This window comes from Ipomoea nil, unplaced genomic scaffold, assembly GCF_001879475.1.
Source record: "Ipomoea nil cultivar Tokyo-kokei standard unplaced genomic scaffold, Asagao_1.1 scaffold1576, whole genome shotgun sequence".
Classification (NCBI taxonomy): domain Eukaryota; kingdom Viridiplantae; phylum Streptophyta; class Magnoliopsida; order Solanales; family Convolvulaceae; genus Ipomoea; species Ipomoea nil.
Window position 1 is genome coordinate 1,808,445 of NW_017618004.1, and position 23,778 is coordinate 1,832,222.

The following is a 23,778-nucleotide window of genomic DNA, read 5'->3' on the forward strand; positions in this document are numbered from 1 at the left end:
TTTCATAACTGTACAATCATAATTCCATAACTGTACATTCATAATTCCACAAACGAATAACGCCGTTAACCCCGAGAAAAAATCAATTTTTTTTAAACTGAAAGGCCGCGTTTTTCCTTAAAACGACGTCGTTGTGGACACAAGTCCACAGCATAATTTGCGCAGGAAGGGCTGCCCGGCCTGCCCCCACCCCATATATAACTTTTGTATGCACACACACACACACACACACACACACACACACACACACACACACACACACACACACACACACACACATATATATATATATATATATATATAACATTCTTTTTTATATTAATAATGATATGTGTAATTTATAATGTGTTTCTTTATTTAAATTATTTTATCAAATTAATTATGTTTCATATTTTGTTATGAATATTTTTATAAAGTTTCAATGTGTTTTTTTTTTTGCACTATATTTCTTAGGTAATTTTTTTTTTAAATTGTCTCTTTTGTTTTAATATTTTGTCTTGGAAAAAATTTCTGAATCTGTCTCTAGTTATTACCGAAATGGTCCCTCGACTATAGCAAAATTATCAATTTGATCCTCAACAATTTTTCTTATCCAATTAAATCATCGACTTTGAAAATGTTAACCATTTTGGTCCTCCACGGTGATTATATAAAATTGGCCAATAGTTAATAAACGAATCACCAAATATGTAATGTGGAATACTTGACTTCCATATAGATTATCTTGAAATACTAATCAAACGCTCAAACAAATATATTTGACTGGGCAATTTTTTCTTAACCAAAAAATAAGGGAAAGAAAGCAAGGAAGAAGAAATACCGAGTTAAAGCAATGGCTTAGGTAAGTTGACTTGGACACGTTTGGTAACGTAGAAGATCAGAACAGCTCTTTAGGTCTAGAAACTGTCTTAGAAAATTATAAACTGGTCCTACTCTCAGAACTAATACTTGACCTTTAATTTATTAAGAGTAAATACCCAAAATGGTCCCTCGACTATAGCTAAATTCACAAATTAGTCCTCAACTTTCAATTTCACCCAATTAAGTCCTTAACTTTGCAATTTTGACACGATTTGGTCCTCCATCTAATTGACCGTGATCGACGATCTCCAGAAGAACCTTCAGCTCTCGTCGGAGCACGTGGAGGCCTCCAGGATGACGTTGCACCGGTTCGGAAACACGTCGTCTTCTTCGCTTTGGTACGAATTCAACTACATTGAATCCAAAGGGAGGATGAAGAAGGTGACCGGGTTTGGTAGATTGCTTTCGACAGTGGATTCAAATGTAACAGTGCGGTCTGGAAATACAACCGGAACCTTAAAAAACCGACGATGGACCATGAAATTACATATATATCCTCAAAAATCACAGTCAACAAACGGTCAAATAAACAGAGGACCATATTGTGTTAAAATTATAAAATTAAGGACTTAATTGGGTGAAATTGAAAGTTGAGGACCAATTTGTGAATTTAGCTATAGTCGAGGGACCATTTTGGGTATTTACTCATTTATTAAGTACAATCATACAAGTAATAATTATATTAATTTTACCATATCCCTATTTATATGATGGAAATAAGGGTGACAGTGTAAAAAATTGTTGAAAAGTTAGCATTAAAATGATATTTTAAGTGGCTATTTTGTGGTATAATTATCAGTGGGTCCACTTTCGATTTGGGTTGGGTCAAAGTGGATTCGGTTTCTTCGTAGTGAGACGAAGAGATTGATATATTGTACGCTCAAAACGGGTAATGGGTGAATGAGAAATTGATTCTCAAAGTAGACCCATTGAGTTGGAAAAATGAAGGGAAAAAAAGGTGAGCTTTTGTCCCACATTGATTTGGGAAGAGGATTTGCCCCACTATTTATAGAAGAGTCTTTTAAAGTCTCATTGAATTGTATAGCATAGAGGTTCTCTTTCGCACGTAGAATTGAGATTAAAAAAAAAAAAAAAAAGCTTGATCCAAGCTTGAGCATGTGTGTGTCGGCACCTACGAGCATGAATGTTGTTTGTTATGCCAAACTTCGGTATCATTTTTCCAAAAACACACAGCCGCTAATTCGGCCTTGCCGAACTAAAGCCGAGCCTCTCGGCCAAGTGATTTGGCCTTGCCGAACTAAACCTCTCGGCTTTGGAGGCCGAAAGTTCCACCTCTCGGCCAAGTTGGCACTCCGTGCCAAGGCAGGCCAGTCGCTGATTCGGCCTTGCCGAACTAAACCTCTCGGCTTTGGAGGTCGAAAGTTCCACCTCTCGGCCAAGTTGGCACTCCGTGCCAAGGCAGGCCAGTCGCTGATTTGGCCTTGCCGAACTAAACCTCTCGGCTTTGGAGGTCGAAAGTTGGCATTCCGTGCCAAGGCAGGCCGAGCGTTCCGCCTTGGGAGGCCGAAAGTGAAGCTCTTGGCCAAGGAGCGCTTTGGAGGCCGAAAGTTCCACCTCTCGGCCTTGGAGGCCGAAAGTTGGAACTCCGTGAGAAGGCAAGCCGAGCGTTCGGCCTTGGGAGGCCGAAAGTGATGCTCTCGGCCAAGAAGCGCTTTGGAGGCCGAAAGTTGGCACTCCGTGCCAAGGCAGGCCGAGCGTTCGACCTTGGGAGGCCAAAAGTGATGCTCTCGGCCAAGGAGCAGGTAGAGAGGAGCACGAAAGTGGCTGCCTTGGACGAAAGTAACCGAGCTGAAACATCGTGAACCATTCGTTGGTTCTGGACTGTTGGAGATAAATTTCAGACTTTTCTTTAAGAAATCAATCCAGAGTTTTCTGCTAAAATCATCAATGAAAGTAAGTAAGTATTTGTTACCTCCATTTGAAAGTGGATTTATCGGCCAAAAAATATCAGAGTGCACCAATTCTAACACCTTCTTCGCTCTCCAGGATGTCACTTTAGGAAATTGCTTACGGTGTTGTTTGCTAATAACACACTCTTCACAGACTTGAGAGGGAACTGAAGTTTGAGGAAGACCAGATACCATATTTTTCTGTTGTAGAGTTCTCAACCCACCAAAGTTTAGGTGACCATAACCGCTAGCCAAGGCCGGTCCAAACATTTTATAGGCCCGGGACAAAATTTAAAAAAAATGGCCCTTATATGAAAAATTAAAATTAAAATTTAATAATGGTAAAAAAATGATAATTTAGAGAAAAGATCATCAAAATCAACATCAAACATATCATTATGAGAAAAAGTAATTGTAAAATTATTGCAACATTCTTTTAGTTTATTATTATCCAATGACTTCAATAATTTTAAATTGTATAAAAATCAAAAAATATTTTCAAATATCTTTAGTTGCTCAAATCTATTATTTTTTCTAATATATACTAAGTAATATATATATATACCGTAGGGTCTATGGGGCCCCCTCTAGAATGGGCCCTAGGCACCCAGCCTGCCCATGCCTCAGGGCCGGCCCTAGCCAGGCTACATCGTCTAGCTTTGATGTGAAGCATGAGTGAGATGAATGGCGAAGATAAAGTCGGAACAAACGATTTTTCGTCATTTTGACTCAAGCAATCAAGCCAAAATTTTTATCTCGAATTCGACATTCTCCGTTTTTTATCAGGATCTCATACCACTTCTCTTGAAGTTGACCCAAACTGAGAAGGCTGGTTTTTAGTTCTGGAACAAAAAGAACATTGGATATGGTGTGATTAGAATTCTCTCTTGTACACCATTCCTTTACCATAACTGCTACAGTGAAATTGTCACCGAACTTGACAATGTTACAGAAAGACTCGTCCAAGGTGGTGAAGATTTCTTTATCTCCACACATGTGGTTGCTGTAGCCAGAGTCTAAATACCACATGTTTTGATGAGTTTCCTCACTAGCCTGACAGAGAAATATCTTCTTCTTTTTCTACAAAATTAGTACTTTCTTCATTTTGTTTGTTCAAATTAGTACAACATTCTGATTTATAAAGCCCATACTTATGACATCTGTAACACTCAATATTTGACTTGTCTGCTGATTTTGTTGAGTGATGGCCTCCTCTCCCACCATTAGTTGTCGATGACTGGTTTTGTGCTGAGACTTTTAAGGCTTGCTCAGCCTCATTATCATGATAATTCAACTTTCTTTCATGAACTAAAATAGAACTTTCTAGTTCATCAAGTGTTAACACATCCAAGTCATTTGCTTCATCTATAGCACAAATAACAAAATTAGATTTTGTTGTCATAGATCGAAGTATTTTTTTCAATGACAACACTATCTTCGACTTTGTCACCATGTGTAACAACCCAAAATTTTATTTTATAAATCCAGTATTAAGAAATCCCAAAGAAGCTTTTTACCCCATTAAAATTTTTTGCGATTAATCGGTGGTTGAATAAAATAATTTTGTAGCATTTTGAAATTAATTCGAAACCGAAGAAATAAAGTCTATTCGAAAATCCTTAAGTTTTCGGGTATTTTGCGTACCAAGATTTAAATCGAGAATTTTATCTGAGTGAGAATGGGAGAATTTAAAATGAAATTTTGAACAAGTGTTCATCCATATAGCTTTTGGGAAAATTCACTTTCAACCCCAAAGTATTTAAAGTGAGCATTTCTATCCCTTGGTCCATGATACAAGGTGAACCACAATGCCATGTCTGATATTTTAAAGATGTAAGCCAAAAGACCATTTTCCCTCCACCAATCATTGGTGATCTACCTAGGGTTTTGCACCCATATAAATAGAATCATTTCACCTTGCCTTCACCTGATCCATTTCTTTGCCTCTCCAAACAATTGTCTGCCAAGTAGAAGGGAGAAAACAACACAGTCAGTTCATCATTTCTTCTTTCAATCCTAGCCATTCATTCTTCAAGTCTTCCTTCTTTTCTACCTCTGAGAACTTAGTAGTAAGGTGTTGTACGGTTTGTTTGAGGTGTTTAGGAGGTGAAGGAGGTTGTAGCTAGCTAAGGAATAAGGTGGAAACCAAGCTAGAAGAAGAGAAGTCTACAAGAGGTATAACCCCATGGATTCCTCTTTAAATTTGGCTCTGTTAAGCCTAGTTTTGAGTAGAAATGAGTAGAAACTATGAGTTTTTGATGTGTTCATGCTTAGAAGTGATTTAGTATGTGTTTGTGAGTTGTTGAGATTGTTTTGGACTTGTTTGGATTAGTTTTTGCAGGTGAAACACCATCTGGTACACAACACAGTGTGCACCAGATTCAGACCAGCGGCCCATCAGGAGGGCCGCCTGCTAGGACCATAGCTACACGGGACTAGGGCACGGCCCTAGAGGAGGGCCGTCGCCTAGTCCCGTTGGAGTAACGGGGCTCATGGGGCGGACCATGAGGAGTCCCGCCCCAGGTCCCTGAGTTTGTTCTGAGATAGATTTTGTGCAGTGGCTGGGCCCTTGTGGCTCAGCTACGTGTCATTTCGGACCGAGTGTTACGGGCCCTTGTGGCTCGACTCTTCGGGATCGTCTCGACGCACGTTTTGGCTTTGATTTCGTTGAATTTGGATTAAAAACAAGTATGCTATGAAGGATTTTGTGAAGAATTGCTACACAGTGAATAATTTGCTAGTTTACTATGTATGAAGAATTATTTGATTATTGTGATCTGATGATATTTTATTGAGTAAAGAAGCATGATCCTTTGAGAATATGATTTATTATGAAAACATGATTAAATTGTATTATTTGATCAATGAGAATAGAAGCATACTTGTTGAGTGAAATGTATAGAAATTGCTATTTTGCAAACCGAGCATGATGATATATCCTTGAATACTTCATGTTAGTGTATACATGATTCAGAAGCATGTTATAGAGCATTTTGACATTTCACATGAGCCATATTTCAAAAATGCATCAAGGACCAACGTGAGTCCAAGAATACTTTCAAAAACCATAAGCATGTGGTATATCATTCTTTGATGCATTGAGAAGTAATAGAATTGTTGCATGCATGAGATTGATGCATGAGAGATATATCTATGTATTATCTATATCGGTGAGATTTTGGAGGATACCGTTTGGACTATGTTCCTCTCGGGAGATAATTATGGACATTGGGGTCAAGTATATGTAACGCGGCGTATTCCCACGTTACGAGGTTGGAAATTTCCCGCCGGGCTTGGAATCCTAGTTAGGGGGTGTGCACACTAATAGTTCGATGCCTGATTCCACAGAGTTTGAACCACGAGATTGGTTCCGTAGACGGTAGGAGATATTGGGTCGGAATTATGCCGTTCCCGATGGTGTAAGTCACACTTCTGTGAAACCCTAAGCCGTCTACGAGTATAAGAGAAAGAAAGAGAGTCAATAGAGACTCAAGAAAGAGAGTCAAGAGAGACTCAAGAAAGAGAGTCAATAAAGACTCAAGAGAAAGAAAGAGAGTCAAGAGAGACTCGAGAAAGTAAGAAAGATACCTCCACAGAAAGTACTCTATTTATAAAAGAGTGTATGAATATTTATATATCTATAGTTGCACGAGATTGCATATGACTATATTATTGCACCAGATTGCATATGAGTATGAGAATATAACTGCACAAGATTGCATATGAGTATGATTATATTGTTGCACTAGATTGCATAAGAGTATGACTATATTATTGCACCAGATTGCATATGAGTATGAGAATATAACTGCACAAGATTGCATATGAGTATGATTATATTGTTGCACTAGATTGCATAAGAGTATGATCATATTGTTGCACTAGATTGCACATGAGCATGAGTATATTGTTATACATGATTGTTTGCGAATAGAACATCGTAAAAGATTGTTTAATAAGAAGTTTAACTTGAGAGGTTCCTTGAGCATGATTATTGTAATGTAGTAGAAGTTCTACTTAATAAGCTATGTGATAAGAGCAAGATAGCATGTGAACACTTGTTATATGATCTTTAAACATGATCCTATCTGTAAGCATGAATTGCTTGATAAGTTATTTGAGAAGTCTATATGTATATGAATATACGTGATTAGTCTTATTCATATATAAGCATGCCAACTGGGGTGCAAGCATTTAGAAAGAATATGATAAACTAAAGACGTTTTGAGATTAGCTTATTGCTATAAAGATATCAAATGTTTTCAAAGTGTATGCTAGAATGTTTTACAGGGTTGAGTGTGGTTATACTTAGCTTCGTTCTAACGGGTGTTTTCCTGTTTGTCTATGTATCTTGCAAAACCCCTTTCAGGTGGGCCCAGCAGTGAGAAGAGATCGAGTTAGATTAGTCTCTTAGTCTGAGCTGTCTAAACTCTAGTTCTACTTATGATGTCTTTATGGATTTAGACTTATGACCCTATACTTTACGATGATGTTTGTAGACTGTTTTGGGGTGACGTATTTCCCCCTTACTTTTTAGTATTTACTTTCGTACCCAGACTTAATCGTATGTTATAGTTTTACCCTTTAGCCTGTGCAATCACCAAGAGTGGTGGTTGTGGCGGTGACACCCTCACTACTTTTATCTAGTTTTCCGCTGCTTAGATTATGTTAATGACTATTTAGAGAGATAATTAATAGTTAGAAAAGTGGGGTGTTACACCATGGATCCGCAATTTGTTGACTATTGCCATAGTTCTTGAATAAAATTTTGTGAAATTCTCGCATTCTTTCATTCGAAGTGTTTCGAACTCCGATCGAAAATTCTGAATATGCAACCTCTTCGTCTTTGTGTTTCTATGGCATTTCTTCTTTAGAGAATCCCAAATGTCTTTAGAGGTATCCTTTTTAAGGATAGTCTCTAGAACAGTCCAGTCAATTACTTGGACTCTGTTTGGCAAAGCTAGCTGAAAAGCTATAAGCTAGGAGCTGAAAGCTGAAAAACTATAAGCTCGGACCTGAAAACTGAAGAGCTGTTAAGCTAGCTGTTATGACTGAAAGTGTTTGGTAAAATTAGCTTTTTGATAAGCTTATAAATGTAAAAAGACTAAAAAGGACATCTACATAAAATTTAAATTAGTTTGTTTACATATTAAAATTTAACATTTTGTCTTTAAAAAAAATTAACATTTTAAAATAAAACTATTAGCATAATCATGATATAGCATCTCATAATGAAGTAGCAATATTGTTGCAAATCTTATAATAATAATAATAATAATAATAATAATAATAATAATAATAATAATAATAATAATAATAATAATAATAATAACAATAATAACAATAACAACAATAACAACAATAACAACAATAACAACAATAATAACAATAATAACAATAATAACAATAACAATAACAATAATAATAATAATAATAATAATAATAATAATAATAATAATAATAATAATAATAATATTTGCGGTGAAAGTTACAGATAAAGGATAAGAGAAAAGGGTTTTAATTGGGAAGGATAACTTATGTCATTTCTTTAAAATAATAAAGATAAAGATGGAAAAAAAAAAAAAAAAAAAAGTTAGGAAGCTAGGAGCTTATTTTGAAACGCTACCTAAAGTAGCGTTCCAAAATAAGCTCTTATTTTAAGCTAGGAGCTTATTTTGGAAACATTACCAAACAGAGCTTATAGCTTATTAGTAGCTTAAAATAAGCTATAAGCTCCTAAATAAGATTTGCCAAACAGAGCCTTTGGAAGGGATAGTTCTTAGCTTTGAGATCTTTCAATTTCAACGCCGCCTTCTGAGTTTCAGACATCGCAGCGGTTGATTCTGCTACTGTAGGTTCGATCACCTCCTACAACTCTTTCGACCTTAGAAAGTTTTCCATCAACATACTCCAATAATAATCATAATGACCATCGAAGCGTGGAATTGCAGGTTGAACAAAGTTTTCTGCGACCATTTTGCTTGGAAGAAATAGTGGAAGATATGTAACTCTCACTCACTTGTGACACTCACAGGTGGTGGCTCTAGTACCACTGTTAAATAATAAATGATTGCAAGAAACAGCACTATGCATTATTGCTTTAGAACTTTAGCCTTAAATAGGCCATACAAGAACATAATATAAACAGAAGCAAATAAAAAACTCCAACAGTTAAGGAGAGCCAATACATGTGCTAGGAAACATAAAATTAGGACAAGTGTAGAAATATTAGTGACTTAATTTATTCAACAATATTAAGATTATTTTTCAAACAACTATTGCTATAATAAAGTGTGTAAAGTGGACATACAATATAGTGTATCATCATTACATATTTCTATCGACCTTCTAATGAAAAAGTGAGTTGATTGGAACATGGTTGACCTGGTGTCACACTAGAAGAGTCATTGCAAGTTTGTGTTCTAGTAACAAAAGCAGGTTTGTTTGGTCTAGGTAAAGTCATACTTTCATCCATCAACATTGAAAATACATTAGGCATAGTGGGACGACATTTTGGATCTTCTTCAATGCATAGCAACCCAACATTTATACACCTCAATACTTCATCCTTGCAACATTTGTGTAGTGAGTCATCTACTAAACCCATTATGTTCCCTTCATTCCATAGCTTCCATGCCTGAGATAATTGATTCAAGAAGAAGAGTAAATCAAGCCAGACATATATAGTCAAATTAAAACACTAACTTATTAAGATTTGTGAGGTACTTACATAGCCTAAAAGGTTTGAAATTTCTTCATTTTGAAAGAATGCCCTATTATTCTTTCCACTAATGATCTCAAGTATGATTAATCCAAAGCTAAATACATCAGATTTAATTGAGAAGAGTCTCCACCCAGTGCATATTCAGGAGACATACAACCACTTTTTATTGTCATACGCAATCCGAAGATCATGCATGAATTATACAAAATAAAAAACACAATAAGTAAATCACTGAAAAAACTACGAATAATTATGAAATTTTAAAATTTACTCAAAAATTGAAATTAAGATTATTATGATACTTACTAAGTGCCAACGACTTTTCTGGTATTTGCTTTTAATGCATTTCCAATTACCATTCTTGCTAATCCAAAATTTGAAATCTTGGGTGTCATTTCTTCATCTAATAAAATGTTACTTGTTTTCATGTCCCTATGGATGATTCTCAATCTTGAATTTTGGTGGAGATATAAAAGTCCACGAGCAATTCCCAATATGATATCAAACCTTTTGCTCCAGTCCAACAACAATCGACGTGTTTGATCTTAGAAAGTAATTAATTTAAAAAAAAAAAAGATTGTGAAAACAACGGGTTAATAAAGTATAACAATTGATCGAACTTATTAATTTATATATAGTTTATCAATGGAATAACAAAGATCTAGGCTTACCAAATATGAAGGTGTCTAAACTCTTGTTTGGCATATATTCATATAGTAATATCTTTTCTCCCGGTTGTGAGCAATAGCCAACAAGTTTAACCAAATTTCTATGTTGAAGCTTTGCAATTAGTATAACTTCATTCTTAAATTCATTGAAGCCTTGTCCAGATTGATTTGATAATCTTTTCACTGCAATTTCTTGCTCTTCCGAAAGCATACCCTACCGCAAATTATGCTGTGCAACCGAATGCACCTTGCAAGGTGCATATGGTTGCAAAACGGCGCCGTTTTGGTTAAAAAAACGCGCGTCCCACTTAAAAAAAAAATCAGGTTCGATTCCCGGCAATAGCATTTTTATATATCCAGAAATTCATAACTATATAACCACAATTTCATAACTATATATCCATAATTTCATAACTATATATCCACAGTGAATGAATGAAGTAAAAATCCACAATGAATGAATGAATGAAGTAAAAATCCACAATGAATGAACTAAATATCCACAATATATGATTGAACTAAATATCCACAATGAATGAACTAAATATCCATAAATTCATAACTATATAACCACAATTTCATAACTATATATCCACAATTTCATAACTATATATCCACAGTGAATGAATGATGTAAAAATCCACAATGAATGAATGAATGGAGTAAAAATCCACAATGAATGAATGAATGGAGTAAAAATCCACAATGAATGAATGAATGAAGTAAAAATCCACAATGAATGAACTAAATATCCACAATATATGATTGAACTAAATATCCACAATGAATGAACTAAATATCCATAAATTCATAACTATATAACCACAATTTCATAACTATATATCCACAATTTTATAACTATATATCCACAATAATGCTATTGCTGAGAGTCAAACCTGATTTTTTTTTTTTAAGTGGGACGCGCGTTTTTAATCAAAACGACGTCGTTTTGAACCGTATGCACCATGCGCATGGTACATTCGGTTGCACAGCATAACTATTGATACCCTACAAGACCATTTTCATTATTAGATATTGGTCATGTTTGGTAAAATAGTTAGCTTATCAGTTAATTTTGGCTTATTTGACCACTATTAGTGGTTAAACTTGGTTAAACAATCAATATGAGTGTTTGATTAATTAGCTTTTTGTAACAACTTATTGCTTCAAAATGCTAAAATTCAAAAAGCTACTCAAAGCAATTTTTTCTATCAGCTTTTTGGGAAAGTCATTTTGCATGTAATCAGCTATCAGCTAATTTACCAAACACTTTTCTACAATTAACTAATGATATCAACTAGTCAAACCTACTAACTCAATCAGCTAACAGCTATTTACCAAACACTCCGTTATAGAAAAGCAAAAGCAACAACCTAAAATGTATTGCTTAGCTAGCTAAAGAAATACGGAATAATTGATTGATAACCTTATAAACCGGACCAAAACCTCCTTTTCCAAGCTTATTTGCATTGGAAAAGTTGTTTGTAGCTTCCAATATGCTTTGGAGAGTAAAGAACTGAACACCAATGCCGCCATTCTCATCAGTATCTTCATCTATCACTTGATCCATTGCTTCCACTGCATGTTCTGAAGTGAACAGAAAATTATTCCAAACCCTAATATTTCAGAGACTCAAAATATATATGGTTTTAATGAATCAATGTCAACACTGAAAATTTAATTTCTCTACAATTAACTACTACGTACCTGTTGTTTTCAATGCTGTTCTCATCCTTTTAAAACAGATGCAGAAAATAGCGCAAGCAATTAGAGCTGCTGCGGCAACTGCTATACTAGGAATGATAACTTTGAGCTTTCCTGACAAGTGGTGTGAGTTATCTGTTGGCATGAAAAGAAAACAAAACACATTCAGTTAAGTTTGATCAAACAATTGCTTGGTAATCACAAATTTTAAGTTTGATTCGGTCATTTATGGATAATCTATCTAGAATAGTTTTTCTTTTGATGATCATTTGCCGACTAGGATCAAAAAGCAAATTTCACCACGAGTGCACCTTCTGTAGTGGATGCAGGCTTTCTCTTAAATCAAACTATCAAAGGGATATCAAATGACACTAATATTCTGGGTAGGGATGTCAATCTTAATCCGATTAGCTGACCTGATAATTCCGAAAATTTTTAATAGAATCAAAATTTTTTTAGTCCGATAAGTTCAACCGTCCAAATTTATTAGCCTGAGTCACTTAAAGTTATTTTTTGCTTCACAAGTAATATAGAACAATATATATAAGGAACTTATATGTAAGATTATTTTAGTAATTTTTATTAAATTTGTAAATAAAATTTTAATAAGTTTATTATAAAATAAATAATGATTTAAAAAAAAAAAAAAACTTGTTATAATTATTACTCCGTATATTATAATGTAAAAATATTAATTATTTTTAGTTGGAATTTAGAAATAAAGGTTTATATTGATTGAATAATGTATAAATTTATATTTATTAGTGTAAATGCGTTATTTTATTAAAATTGAATGTTTAAAATGTTAATTTAAAAATCTCAAAAAAAAAATCTCAAAAAAAATCTCAAAAATTTTAAGTATGATAACTTGAAGTTTTAGGGTTAGAGTTAAGAATTTTAAATTTAATAAAAAAAATTGATTGGCCCGAACAAATTAAAAATGCTTGACGGCACGATAAGGGCAAATTATTTCGTGAATCTAGATCCACCTTGTAAGGTGGCAAGGTGAACCCGAATCTAAAAGACCACACAATTTACATACTGAATGTTCACAATTTACATACTAAATGCTAACAATTCAAGTTGCAAACATTTTAGTATGTAAATTGTGTATTTTAGATTCGAATCCAATGTGGACCTGGATCCATGGTATAACTATTGCATAATAAAGTTAGTTCAAAACTAAATGAATTGGCCTGATTGACATCTTTTGAATATAATACGGTATTGAGCAGATACTAGGGATATGTTATAAATTACTTACCTTGGATATTTGGGAATTCAGAAGGGGTAAGTCTGACGTAAATCGTGCTTCCATTGATGTCGTCTTTCCCAAGCTGTTTCAGGTCAAAAAGTTCTCCTACCCAAATGGAACAATAATTGGTGTAAGCATAAGCGGTACAAGAGCAATTTTTCTGACAAATGGACTCGCATTCTGCTTCACTCCCGGCTGTAGTGTTCTGAGGATGTCTTGGCAATCCCATATTTGTATACATTTTGAACCTTTCCTCCATTTCCTCACACCTCAATCTGCTCTTCCTTACACAGCCTGGGAAGAATTCATTCAAACCCTTCTGTTTCTCTGAGAAGCCATACAAACAAGCGAAAACCGCCGGCGATGAGTTTTCATTGCTGCAGATGCTGAATGGGCCGCAATACGCGTAAACGTCGCATTGTTGCGCCGGAACAAGATGGATCGCCGCCCACTCGTTTGTAGCCTCCAACCACGTTAGCGACTTCTGTTGTCCGTTTACGTCCAGTATCCCTCTCGATATCACCGATTCAATTACAGAGTAAGTGAAGTAGGTCTCGTTCTCGTTGTCGACGATGCTGAAATTGAAGGCGGGACTCGGCTTCAACGTGAGTGAAATCCCCAATCCGAATTTGGGCCCGCTGTTCCAGTATTCCTCTGTGCCGTTCCACAATTGGAAGGCCGTGTTGCCGTCGTTGGTGAAAGAATAGAGCCCGGGTGATGGATCGTCGGGAGTTTTTTTTTCACGACGTCAGGACTTGTCCGGTTTTGGTGCGCTTGTTGTATCCGAACTTGGAACCCGGCAGAAATGTGTCTGTTGGGTGTTCGACGCTTTGCCAAAGTGGGGTTTTCGAATTCACGCCGTCGTTGCTCAATACCAAGTTTCCGTCGTCGCGGAGAGTTGCTAGCACGAGGATTCGAAATTTGGAGGAGTGGATTGCGGCGGAGGGGATTGGGGTGACTCTATTTGCTACCCACACTACTGTTTTAGGGGAGATATTTTTGTACCAAATACCAACGTAATAGTTAGAAGACTGAGCAGATTTAAAGAAACCCAACTCGAATCTTCCATTGGGAGATGATATAGTTGTGTTTTGAGTTATGTATTTGTTTCCAGAAATTGTTTCTACTCCATAGGAGAATGGACTAGTATTCAGAAGAGAAATGAGAAGAAAGGATACAAAAAAAGTTATTTCCATGTTCCTGGCTGACTGCAACAATTGTTAACTCCGTATATTATATATATACAGCAAAAGTGACAAACAGAATTGTGTTTTGATTTGAAGAGTGGAAGACTTTAAAGCATCCATGAAAACTAAAGCTCCTGTAAGCAAAATGCAGAAATAAATATGGCTGTGACCAAGTCCAAAACTCGATTATTATTGAATCTATTTGCATTACTCTTATTTATGATTTGAAAGTGAGTGATGAAGTGAATTTATATCTTATTATTCAAAATTGTGCATTCATTTGACAATATTAGATGGGTGGGGGGAATACGGATAGGCGATCAAATTGAAAATGACTGCCGATGGATCCACACAAATCCCAGAACTAAGTAAAAGAAATACTCCAACTTAGTCAACTTCCTCCATCTTGCTACCCTCAGCATCAGCATCGTCCTCCAATGGAGGCATGTCAACATCCGCATCCCCAGAATCCTCATCAATGCTCAACCCGAGCTTCAGCATCCTGTGAATTCTGTTCCCAAAGGTGTTGGGTTCATCAAGGCTGAAACCCGACGTGAGGAGAGCTGTCTCGAAAAGCAACATCACTAGATCCTTCACTGATTTATCATTCTTGTCCGCATCTGATCTTTTCCGAAGCTCCTCCATTATGGGATTCTCAGGGTTGATCTCCATCGTTTTCTTGCTAGACATGTATCCCGCCATGCCAGAGTCCCGAAGAGCTTGTGCTTTCATTATTCTCTCCATGTTAGCACTCCATCCATACTCTCCCGTAACCAGACAGCAAGGAGAGTCCACAACACGCTCAGAAACAACCACCTTCTCCACCTTGTCTCCAAGTACATCCTTCACAACCTTGCACAGACCTTCAAACTTGGCTTTTAAGTCTTCCTTCCTCTTTTTCTCTTCCTCACTTTCTTCAAACTTGAGACCTTCCTTAGTTGCAGAAAGGAGCTTCTTTCCCTCAAACTCCTTCAACTGTCCAACAGCATACTCATCAATAGCATCAACCATGTAAAGGACCTCGTACCCCTTCTTCTTCAGCTTTTCCAGGAATGGAGAGTTCTCCACAGCCTTCTTACTCTCGCCAGTAATGTAGTAGATGTCGTTCTGTCCTTCTTTCATCCTTGTCACGTAGTCCTTCAAGCTGGTCATTTCATCGCCGCTCTTGGTGGAATGGAATCGCAGCAGTTCAGCAATCTTAGTTCTGTTCTGAGAATCTTCATGGATACCAAGCTTCAAGTTCTTGGAGAAAGCCTCATAAAACTTGTCGTAATCATCCTTGTTCTCCGCAATCTCAAAGAAGAGCTCAATGCACTTCTTAACCAAGTTCTTGCGAATGACCTTAAGGATCTTGTTTTGCTGCAACGTCTCTCTCGAGATGTTGAGAGGAAGGTCCTCAGAGTCAACAATGCCTTTCACAAAACTCAAATATTCTGGAATCAACTCTTCGCAGTTGTCCATGATGAAAACACGTCGAACATAAAGCTTGATGTTATTCAGCTTTTTCCTTGTGTCAAAGAGGTCAAAGGGTGCCCTCTTTGGAACAAACAGAATTGCCTTGAATTCCAGCTGACCTTCGACTGAAAAGTGTTTAACTGCCAAGTGCTCCTCCCAATCATTGGTGAGGCTTTTGTAGAACGCAGCATATTCATCCTTTGTGATCTCCTCTGGCTTCCTCATCCAGATAGGCTTTTGCTTATTAACCAAGGCCCACTCATGAGAAACTTCCTTGATCTTCTTCTTTTTCTTCTCTTCCTTCTCCTTTTCTTCATCAACCTCTTCTACTTTTCCTTCCTCGTCTTTTTTCTCATCTTTCTCATCTTCGTCCTCGTCATCAGAAATCTCCTTCTCAATGGTTTTCTCAGTCCACACAGAGATTGGATAGCCGATGAACTCAGAGTGCTTCTTTATTAAATCCTTAAGCCGGCGCTCCTCAAGATATTCAAGCTGGTCTTCCTTAAGGAAAAGGGTAATTTTCGTACCCCTACCCAGATTCTCACCAGAAGTGTCCCGGGTAACAGTGAATGAACCACCGGCTTGGGACTCCCACACATACTGCTCATCATCATTGTGCCTTGTTGTTACAATGACCTTCTCAGCAACCAAGTAAGCTGAGTAGAACCCAACTCCAAACTGTCCAATCATGCTAACATCAGCACCAGCTGCAAGAGCTTCCATGAATTCTTTGGTCCCAGATCTCGCAATTGTACCAAGATTGTTCACCAGGTCTAAAATGCACAAATGTAAAAAAGATCAGCATAAACAACAATAAGAAGCAGAATAGAACACAAACTTGGCACCACCACTTACCAGCCTTTGTCATACCAACACCACTGTCAATAATAGACAGTGCATTGTTGGCCTTATCAGGGACAATGTGTACGAAGAGCTCAGGTTGAGCATCTAGTTTGCTCTTATCCGTCAAACTTTCAAATCGAATCTTGTCCAGAGCCTAGACACATTTCATACATAATATTCTCAATAAGCTACGCCAAGCAGATCAACACATTAGACATAGTAACTCCAATGGAATAATGCATACAGCTACTCACATGAACAGATCAGATTATGAAAACATTTATATTATTGCTACAACCCCTATGTATTGCAGAAAAAGATCGGACGGCCATACATATCATATTACGCTCGCTCGGTCGTACCAAAAGCGCTCGGTCTAGCCAGAAGCTAAAGCCGAATCCGCTTATGATCCATTTATCAAACTTTATGCATTTTATTGGGGATGATTATTGCTTTAAGTGGTGATATAACTAAATTATGCAAAATCACTAGATCTCAATTCTCAACATACATTTCATAATTCAGCAAAACAGAGTTAACGCGTGATTGTTTATATTTTCTCTCCAATATATTTTACAAGCCAGCAGCACAAACTTCAACACAGCAATGTATCTCCATATTCATTTATATTTCTCAGAACAAACATTATTCAACTTGTTGCAATTCACATCATACTATAACAGTCATATCAATCTACCAAGAAATAACCTTATAAACAAGGAATCAACAATGTTATTAAAAACACTATGTAGTAATCCAATAAACTACGTTTACCAAATCAATTGTACATAAAAATGAATCAAACTATCAAACTATAGGTGCATGTACGATTGCATGAATGAATAAGTATGTATAATCGATAGAGAGATACTGACATCAGAAGAATTACTGATGAGTTCACGAAGGAAGATCTCCTTGTTGCTGTAGAACGTGTTGATTATGAGACTGAGAAGCTGGTTGATCTCGGCCTGGAAAGCGAACGTCTCACCCTCCGCCATTGTAGTCGATCTCGGATCTCTAAGGAAGTGTAAGAGCGATTGCGAAGTTACAGAGTTTTGAACAACAGAGCTATAAATAGTGTAGTTCGTTAGGGGATCTAGATACTTCCATTGCCTTAAACATAGGTTTAATTTACCGTGTCAAATCACCATATTTATTCCCTTTTTCATCTCCCATATATTTGGGAGTAGTTGATTCCAATTTTGCACAGGCTAATTTTTATTTTATTTGTCTTTACTATTTATATAAACAACAATTTTATCATTGGCCTGTTTGGTAAAATGTTATTTCTATTTTTTATTTTATACTCATGACAGATCCATAATTTTGCAAAGTGGATAGTTGCTAGTTCATGGTAAATTTGGTGTAGAAAATGATGGGCATGCTAAGATAGAAATTACAAAAGATAATGCATTAAAGTCTCAATGTGATCAATTGAAGCAATAGTTAAGAGTACATTCTCTATATTTTGTGCGGGTATTTGTAATCTAAAGTATCTAAATGGTCGAGCACTTGAGCTATATTGGCACCAACACTAGATTTAATGTGCATACGAGAAGTTTAAATCATTCAGATGGATTCCAACTCCGACACTGTTTGTCGATATGATGTGTATTACATTTGCTGAGTTGCACACCCCGGAGTTCCTAAACAGATTTCGATACTCCGACATTCCTAACCATTCTCTTGCTCTAAAGGTTAGACCTCCAATTATGATTTTGCGAAATATGATCACTCTCTGGGGTTGATGGAATGAGATTTGTAATTACTAGATTGGCAGACCATGTTGTTGAAGCTAAGATATTATCTGAAAATAGTGTGGGTACACATAATAATTAATAATAAAGAAAAAAGTATGTTCTTGCCTAAGTAATTCCTTGATAAGAGCAATAAATGACAAATAATTAATTTCATTGTGGTAAATATAAAGAAAAAACCCCCAGAATTTTCAATGTACAAAAAAGAAAGAATGTACAAGTCCTAGGACTGGATTCTCGAGCTAAAAAAAATCCCTCAGTTACAATATCTACCAGACTACCAATAAATTTGAATGCCAATGCACCCCATTCCCATTCCTTGGAGGTCCACTATTAAACCGCCCAGGGATTCCTCAAAATTTTCTGAAGCGACAGCAAAGGAATACAGGAATAACGATCTATGCAGACACTTCAGTGACAATTCTCAACACTCGTAATCTTTGACTCATCATGGAGGAGGCGACAGTACCCTGTGGTGAAATAACTTCACGAGTGACCTACGTTCACAGTCCTGAAACAAGTTTTCAATCAACTACTGCTGAAGTTCTGAAGCGTACTGATTTGGATATATGTATGATTGATAGCTTTGTGGAGGCTATGACTTATGAGCGAAATGAGATAGGTGTAAAAATACTGTGAACCAAAGGAGCAGAATGTAAAGACATGGAAAGATGTCTCACCTTAAACATTCGCAACCGGAATGGTTTGTCTGGATTCGTTCTCTTCAGTTTCAAGAATGTATATGCAAAGCTAAGCTGGTCGCGTGAAGTAAAACGGTCTACTTCATTGAACCAAAGGCATGAAAATAAATTTGACATTGGAGTATGAGCCCTGACAATAAAGGAACCTTCTGGAACATCTGCAATATGCAAGCACAATTAGAATATTGGCTCCATAGGCAACTAAATTGAAGCATGTGCTCCATCTCAACTAAAAGCCTAAGCTGATAGTTGGATTGCCAACTAAATTGAAGCATGTGCTCCATCTCAACTAAAAGCCTAAGCTGATAGTTGGATTGCCAACTAAATTGAAGCATGTGCTCCATCTCAACTAAAAGCCTAAGCTGATAGTTGGATTGCACATTAATGGCTATATGCTCAACAAACTAATTGCTGATGAATCACAAAGCCAACACCAAACCATGGAAAAAAAGAAGAAATAATAAGAGTGAAGTGAGAAAAGATACACACAGCTTGAAAGAGGTGTATTAGGGTCAGAAGGATCATATTTGGGAAGACCGTCAGCCTTGTAAAAGTTGAATTGTTCATCAATTGCAGTGTGATTATACTTATTTAGCCGTTTGTTTTGGATCACCTCCTCCCAGACACAGTGCCGGGTATAATGATTTGAAATGGCATACTCCGACCCAGTTTTCCACAAAAAGTGATCAATAATCCGCATTGGATCAGCTATAAGGCGCAACTTGCTGTCAATCCAAATAGAATACCTGAAGTATGTGGCAAAAGAGAAAGAAATAAGTCATAATTCATTTCGAACAAGCAATCAGATAACAGTGAACATAGTGTGAGAATCACCTGGAAGAAGGGAAGAGGCGATGAGATAAAAATTTTGGCACCTTTCCAGTTTTCCGCATATCTCCGTATGGTAAGTTCTTGACAACCACTATTTTCCACAACCCAATATGTCCTTCTTCATCTGTAACATGTCCTTCTGCTGCTAGCTTGGAAAGTGTTCCCTCGTCAACAAACATTACAAAACAGACATTCTTCTTGGAATATCCACTCATCTGAAAAACATAACAATTTGACATCAATACCATTAACATGTAGAGCAGTATCTTAGGCAGTTTTTTTATATGTTCCTCAATGATTACTCATGGACCATTCAAGAAGTTCAGTTTAGTATATCGTACATAAAAGTTCACTGTGCCAATTAGATAGCATTGCCAAAAAGAAGAAAACTCATATTAGAAGACGATTCTCAGAAAATTAGTGGATTATTACCAGTTTATTGGTTGGCCTTCTTAAGAAATCTGAGCTACCAAAGATGCATGATGATACAACAACTCTACATGTACTCATATATCTTTTGTCCTTCTCATCCAAATCAAATCCAGTGCTTGGGAAACCTTCACCCCCCTTCACAAAGCCACAATGAATTGTTTGGTTGGTAGCAAAAAATGATTTTTCTCTTTCATCAAGGGTCTGATGTCCTCCAAATCTAAGTTCAGAAGCTCCATTCCAAGAGATCTTGTCTTCTCTTTGGATGTAATCCAAAGAGAAGTAAGTGAAATTTATTGAATCCTCTGGGTTAATAAGATAATGAACTGAATCTCGCAACGCTACCTCACAAGGGAAAAACTCTGGAAAAATAAAATACGAAGTCAAATTTATGAGTTGCTAAATCATAAAAATAAAAAATAAACCATTGAATTATTAATCTACAATTTCTTAATAGGATTAATCAACACAAATGTGATAAAACTGATGCTTTTGATAAGATCACTGTATTTCCTATATGTCTATGTTCGATTATGTAGAGTAAACAGTAAAAGGGTGGAGGGTGGTCAAAGACATCTTGTCACAACAGATTGATGATTATGCCTTTCCTTTTCCTTCTGGGGCTAATTATCCACTCGAAGCCATATTATACTAAAAAATAACCAGAGTCAACCTTCAATACTCGAAAAGTTCATGATAGATACAACAAAACAAGTTTTCTTTTCTTTTTGGTACATTTAAGGGAGAGGATGGTTTGAACCCAAGGACACTTACATAGAATCTTAGGTCAATGCCATTGAACTGCAAGGAGCACTAGCACTACCAGAAAATGGGGCACTAGTACTACGAGAACATTGTGTGTGTATAATCATTCAGAAATATTATTTGTATAAGGTTCACAAGCAATAATTTCCAATTTTCCATGAACTCTAATACTATTTGTTAAAAGACGATCTATTCATTCAAACACCACTCCACAAACAGCATCATTAGCAGACAATCTGGAAATAGAATCAACATTATATAACAATGTAATGAAAGACAGTAAAAGCTATCTTACTCTGCTTGCGGGGTGGTTTCTTCCTTGTCGATTCTGAAGTATTAAATCCAGAAATTTCTTCTTGTATTTCAACCCAAGATGAATGACTGTCTTGTCTGTCTTGCAACCCACCTGAGAGAATGATCAAAGACACACACCTCAATAATTCTAAATTTGTGTCAGTTTTTCTCTATTCATAGTCATTCTCAAAATATGATACATGTTACTGAGTTTATACTTTATAAACAATCTAAAATTATGAACCTCAAAATGTCTACTCTTTTAAGACAGACACACAGCATTGTTCTGTATGTAGTTAACACAGCATGGAGCATGTTTTGCCATCGAAATTACTATAATGCAGCATAGTACCAAGGCACCAAGCTATGCAACCCCAAGAAGTTAAAGGCTTGAGTTTACATATATTACCACATAATAGCCAACCCCAAGGGGTAAAAGACTTGAGTCGACATATATGACCACATAATATACAACCCCAAGAAGGCCAAGTGTATACTTAACTAAAAAGCTTTAGTTAAGCATACAACAATATGACCACTACAACAGCTATTGGGTGTTATTGATTAACAGATACATTGACTTGTAAACAAACATCAAACAACTTGAAATAAAGGTAATGCGGGATGTCTTATGGTCCAAGGTTTACTGTCCAAAATGACCAACAAGGCTCACTTCACAACAGGCTCTTGACAGTTTTATGGATTCTAACAGAGTATGCCATTTTCATTATAAAACTCAAATGCCACTCAAATTTGCAGAATTGGAAACTGCTCCTGTTATGTGTACATGCTAAGCTCATTTTTTCCACATTAGACAATAAAAGGGATAAATAAATTCCCACTCACCATGAGAGTGCATCTTCAAACCAACAACAATCAAATAGATTGAAAACAGCACAGCAAGCAGAAGAACCCAAAGCAACAAACTTTGTTTCGAAACCCGGCTGAGCCTTCGACTCCTACGTGAATCCAGAGATTTAGACACAACAACAGCTATGCCTCTTCTCTCTGGGAAGAGCTCGCTGCTGTGTTTATAAATACCCATCACAACATCCCTCCAAAATCACATTCAACAACCGAACCACCTCATCTGCCTAATCCAAATAAAACCAAAATAACGAAAAAAAAATGTGGGTAATCATTATCAACATTAATTTTCTCGAAATGGCAGGGAATCTGATAGAAATTACCGAGGCAGAAGCTGCGTATTATAGCATCAGATTGAAGACGGGCATCCCAGATCTACTTCTGGCCATCGTTTGAAACCTAAAAAGAATTATATTAAGACTGATCTAGAAAATAAAATGATGTCGATAAACACAAAATTTATAATATCGTTTAAATAAATATACCGTCTTATAAGATTTTTGGTTTGGAAAAATAAACTGAGGAGTAAATAAATCACACAAATTGCAAAACTTCCTTTAAAACTTCATAATGACTGAGAGATATGGAGAATAAAAAAGGGCAAAACAGAAGATCGAAAACTTGTGTTTTGTTTACAGCTAGCTGTCGGCGTAATTTTTACAGAGGAGAAAGGCAGAAGATGCGAGGTTAATTTCTTATACTTTTTTTACCCAATAAACCGAGCTCTAAAAATAAAAAAGATGGTGGTTCAATTTGGGCGGCCCATCAGGTGCTGGTGGACAAGGATTGCACCGGCCTGTTATCCTTCCACTGCAGAGAGGAGGAGGTTTTCGCTGCTCTGTGAAGCCAGCCTGACGCGGTGCCCTCCGATCTAAGGGCCGAGACGCCTCCACTTTAGCGGAGACTCCACGGCCCAACTCACCACTTGGAACGGGCAGGCCAGTAAGGAGCAACCCAAGCCCGACCCTCAGGGAAAGCCCAATTGTTCCACCATCTTACAGCTCCCACTTGGGTTACAGGCTTGCGTTACCAAACCCAGCGAACGGACGTCCCAGCTAGGAGGTTATTAAGAGATAATACTTGTGGTATGAATTCGATGTGGGAAATTGGTTCACTGCTTAGCCCCTGATGCCGGTGGTTCTCGTCTTCTCGATCGACCTTCAGCAACACCGCAGAAACTGCCTGCCAAGAACAGAATGCATGCAGCAGGAGAAACCCCATATATATATATATATATGAAACCCGCCCAGTTCTTCTTCAACCTCTTCAGACTGCAAATTAAAGCCAAGAAGCTAAACTGCTAAATTAGAGAAACAGTGGTAGTGGTGGGGAAGTAATAATTAATGCAGAGAATGAAGTGTGATTGAGGTGAGAGAGATTGGATACAGAATAAAGAAAAAGGAAGGGCAGGGTGGCGTGTGGTGAGTTTTTAGTAATTTAAGGAGGGAGGGAGGGAGGAACATAGAGAATGATGAACACTACAGTGAACAACATATATAGGGCTTGGGAGTATGTGCTTTCATGGGA

General features: G+C 36.8%; 3 protein-coding genes and 1 pseudogene across 5 annotated transcripts; all 4 read right to left on the reverse strand.

Moving 5' to 3' along the window:
- Positions 1–9,083: 9,083 nt before the first annotated feature.
- Positions 9,084–10,374, reverse strand: LOC109190306 (annotated as a pseudogene).
- Positions 10,375–11,550: 1,176 nt separating this feature from the next.
- On the reverse strand, positions 11,551–14,037 carry LOC109190307 (G-type lectin S-receptor-like serine/threonine-protein kinase At4g11900). Its single transcript, XM_019340778.1, has 3 exons — positions 13,132–14,037; positions 11,871–12,002; positions 11,551–11,750 (listed from the first exon to the last, which is right to left on the reverse strand). Exons 1-3 carry the CDS (start codon positions 13,379–13,381, stop codon positions 11,551–11,553), a joined length of 582 nt encoding a protein of 193 aa, XP_019196323.1. The 5' UTR covers positions 13,382–14,037.
- Positions 14,038–14,483: 446 nt separating this feature from the next.
- Positions 14,484–17,634, reverse strand: LOC109190567 (heat shock cognate protein 80-like). The gene is made up of 3 exons (XM_019341071.1): positions 17,483–17,634; positions 16,620–16,761; positions 14,484–16,537 (listed from the first exon to the last, which is right to left on the reverse strand). Exons 1-3 carry the CDS (start codon positions 17,603–17,605, stop codon positions 14,697–14,699), a joined length of 2,106 nt encoding a protein of 701 aa, XP_019196616.1. The 5' UTR covers positions 17,606–17,634; the 3' UTR covers positions 14,484–14,696.
- An 854-nt stretch (positions 17,635–18,488) lies between these two features.
- Positions 18,489–22,923, reverse strand: LOC109190568. 3 transcript variants are annotated; one of them, XM_019341075.1, is made up of 10 exons: positions 22,737–22,923; positions 22,575–22,650; positions 22,231–22,478; positions 21,386–21,496; positions 20,329–20,687; positions 19,900–20,111; positions 19,555–19,811; positions 19,045–19,223; positions 18,767–18,875; positions 18,489–18,735 (listed from the first exon to the last, which is right to left on the reverse strand). In XM_019341075.1, the coding sequence occupies exons 3-9, from the start codon at positions 22,427–22,429 to the stop codon at positions 18,813–18,815; spliced, it is 1,380 nt and encodes a 459-aa protein (XP_019196620.1). In that variant the 5' UTR covers positions 22,430–22,478; positions 22,575–22,650; positions 22,737–22,923; the 3' UTR covers positions 18,489–18,735; positions 18,767–18,812. The 3 variants fall into 3 exon arrangements, with proteins under 3 accessions (XP_019196620.1, XP_019196618.1, XP_019196617.1); XM_019341073.1 differs by having other exon boundaries at positions 18,489–18,875; positions 22,231–22,474; XM_019341072.1 differs by having other exon boundaries at positions 18,489–18,875.
- Positions 22,924–23,778: the final 855 nt, after the last annotated feature.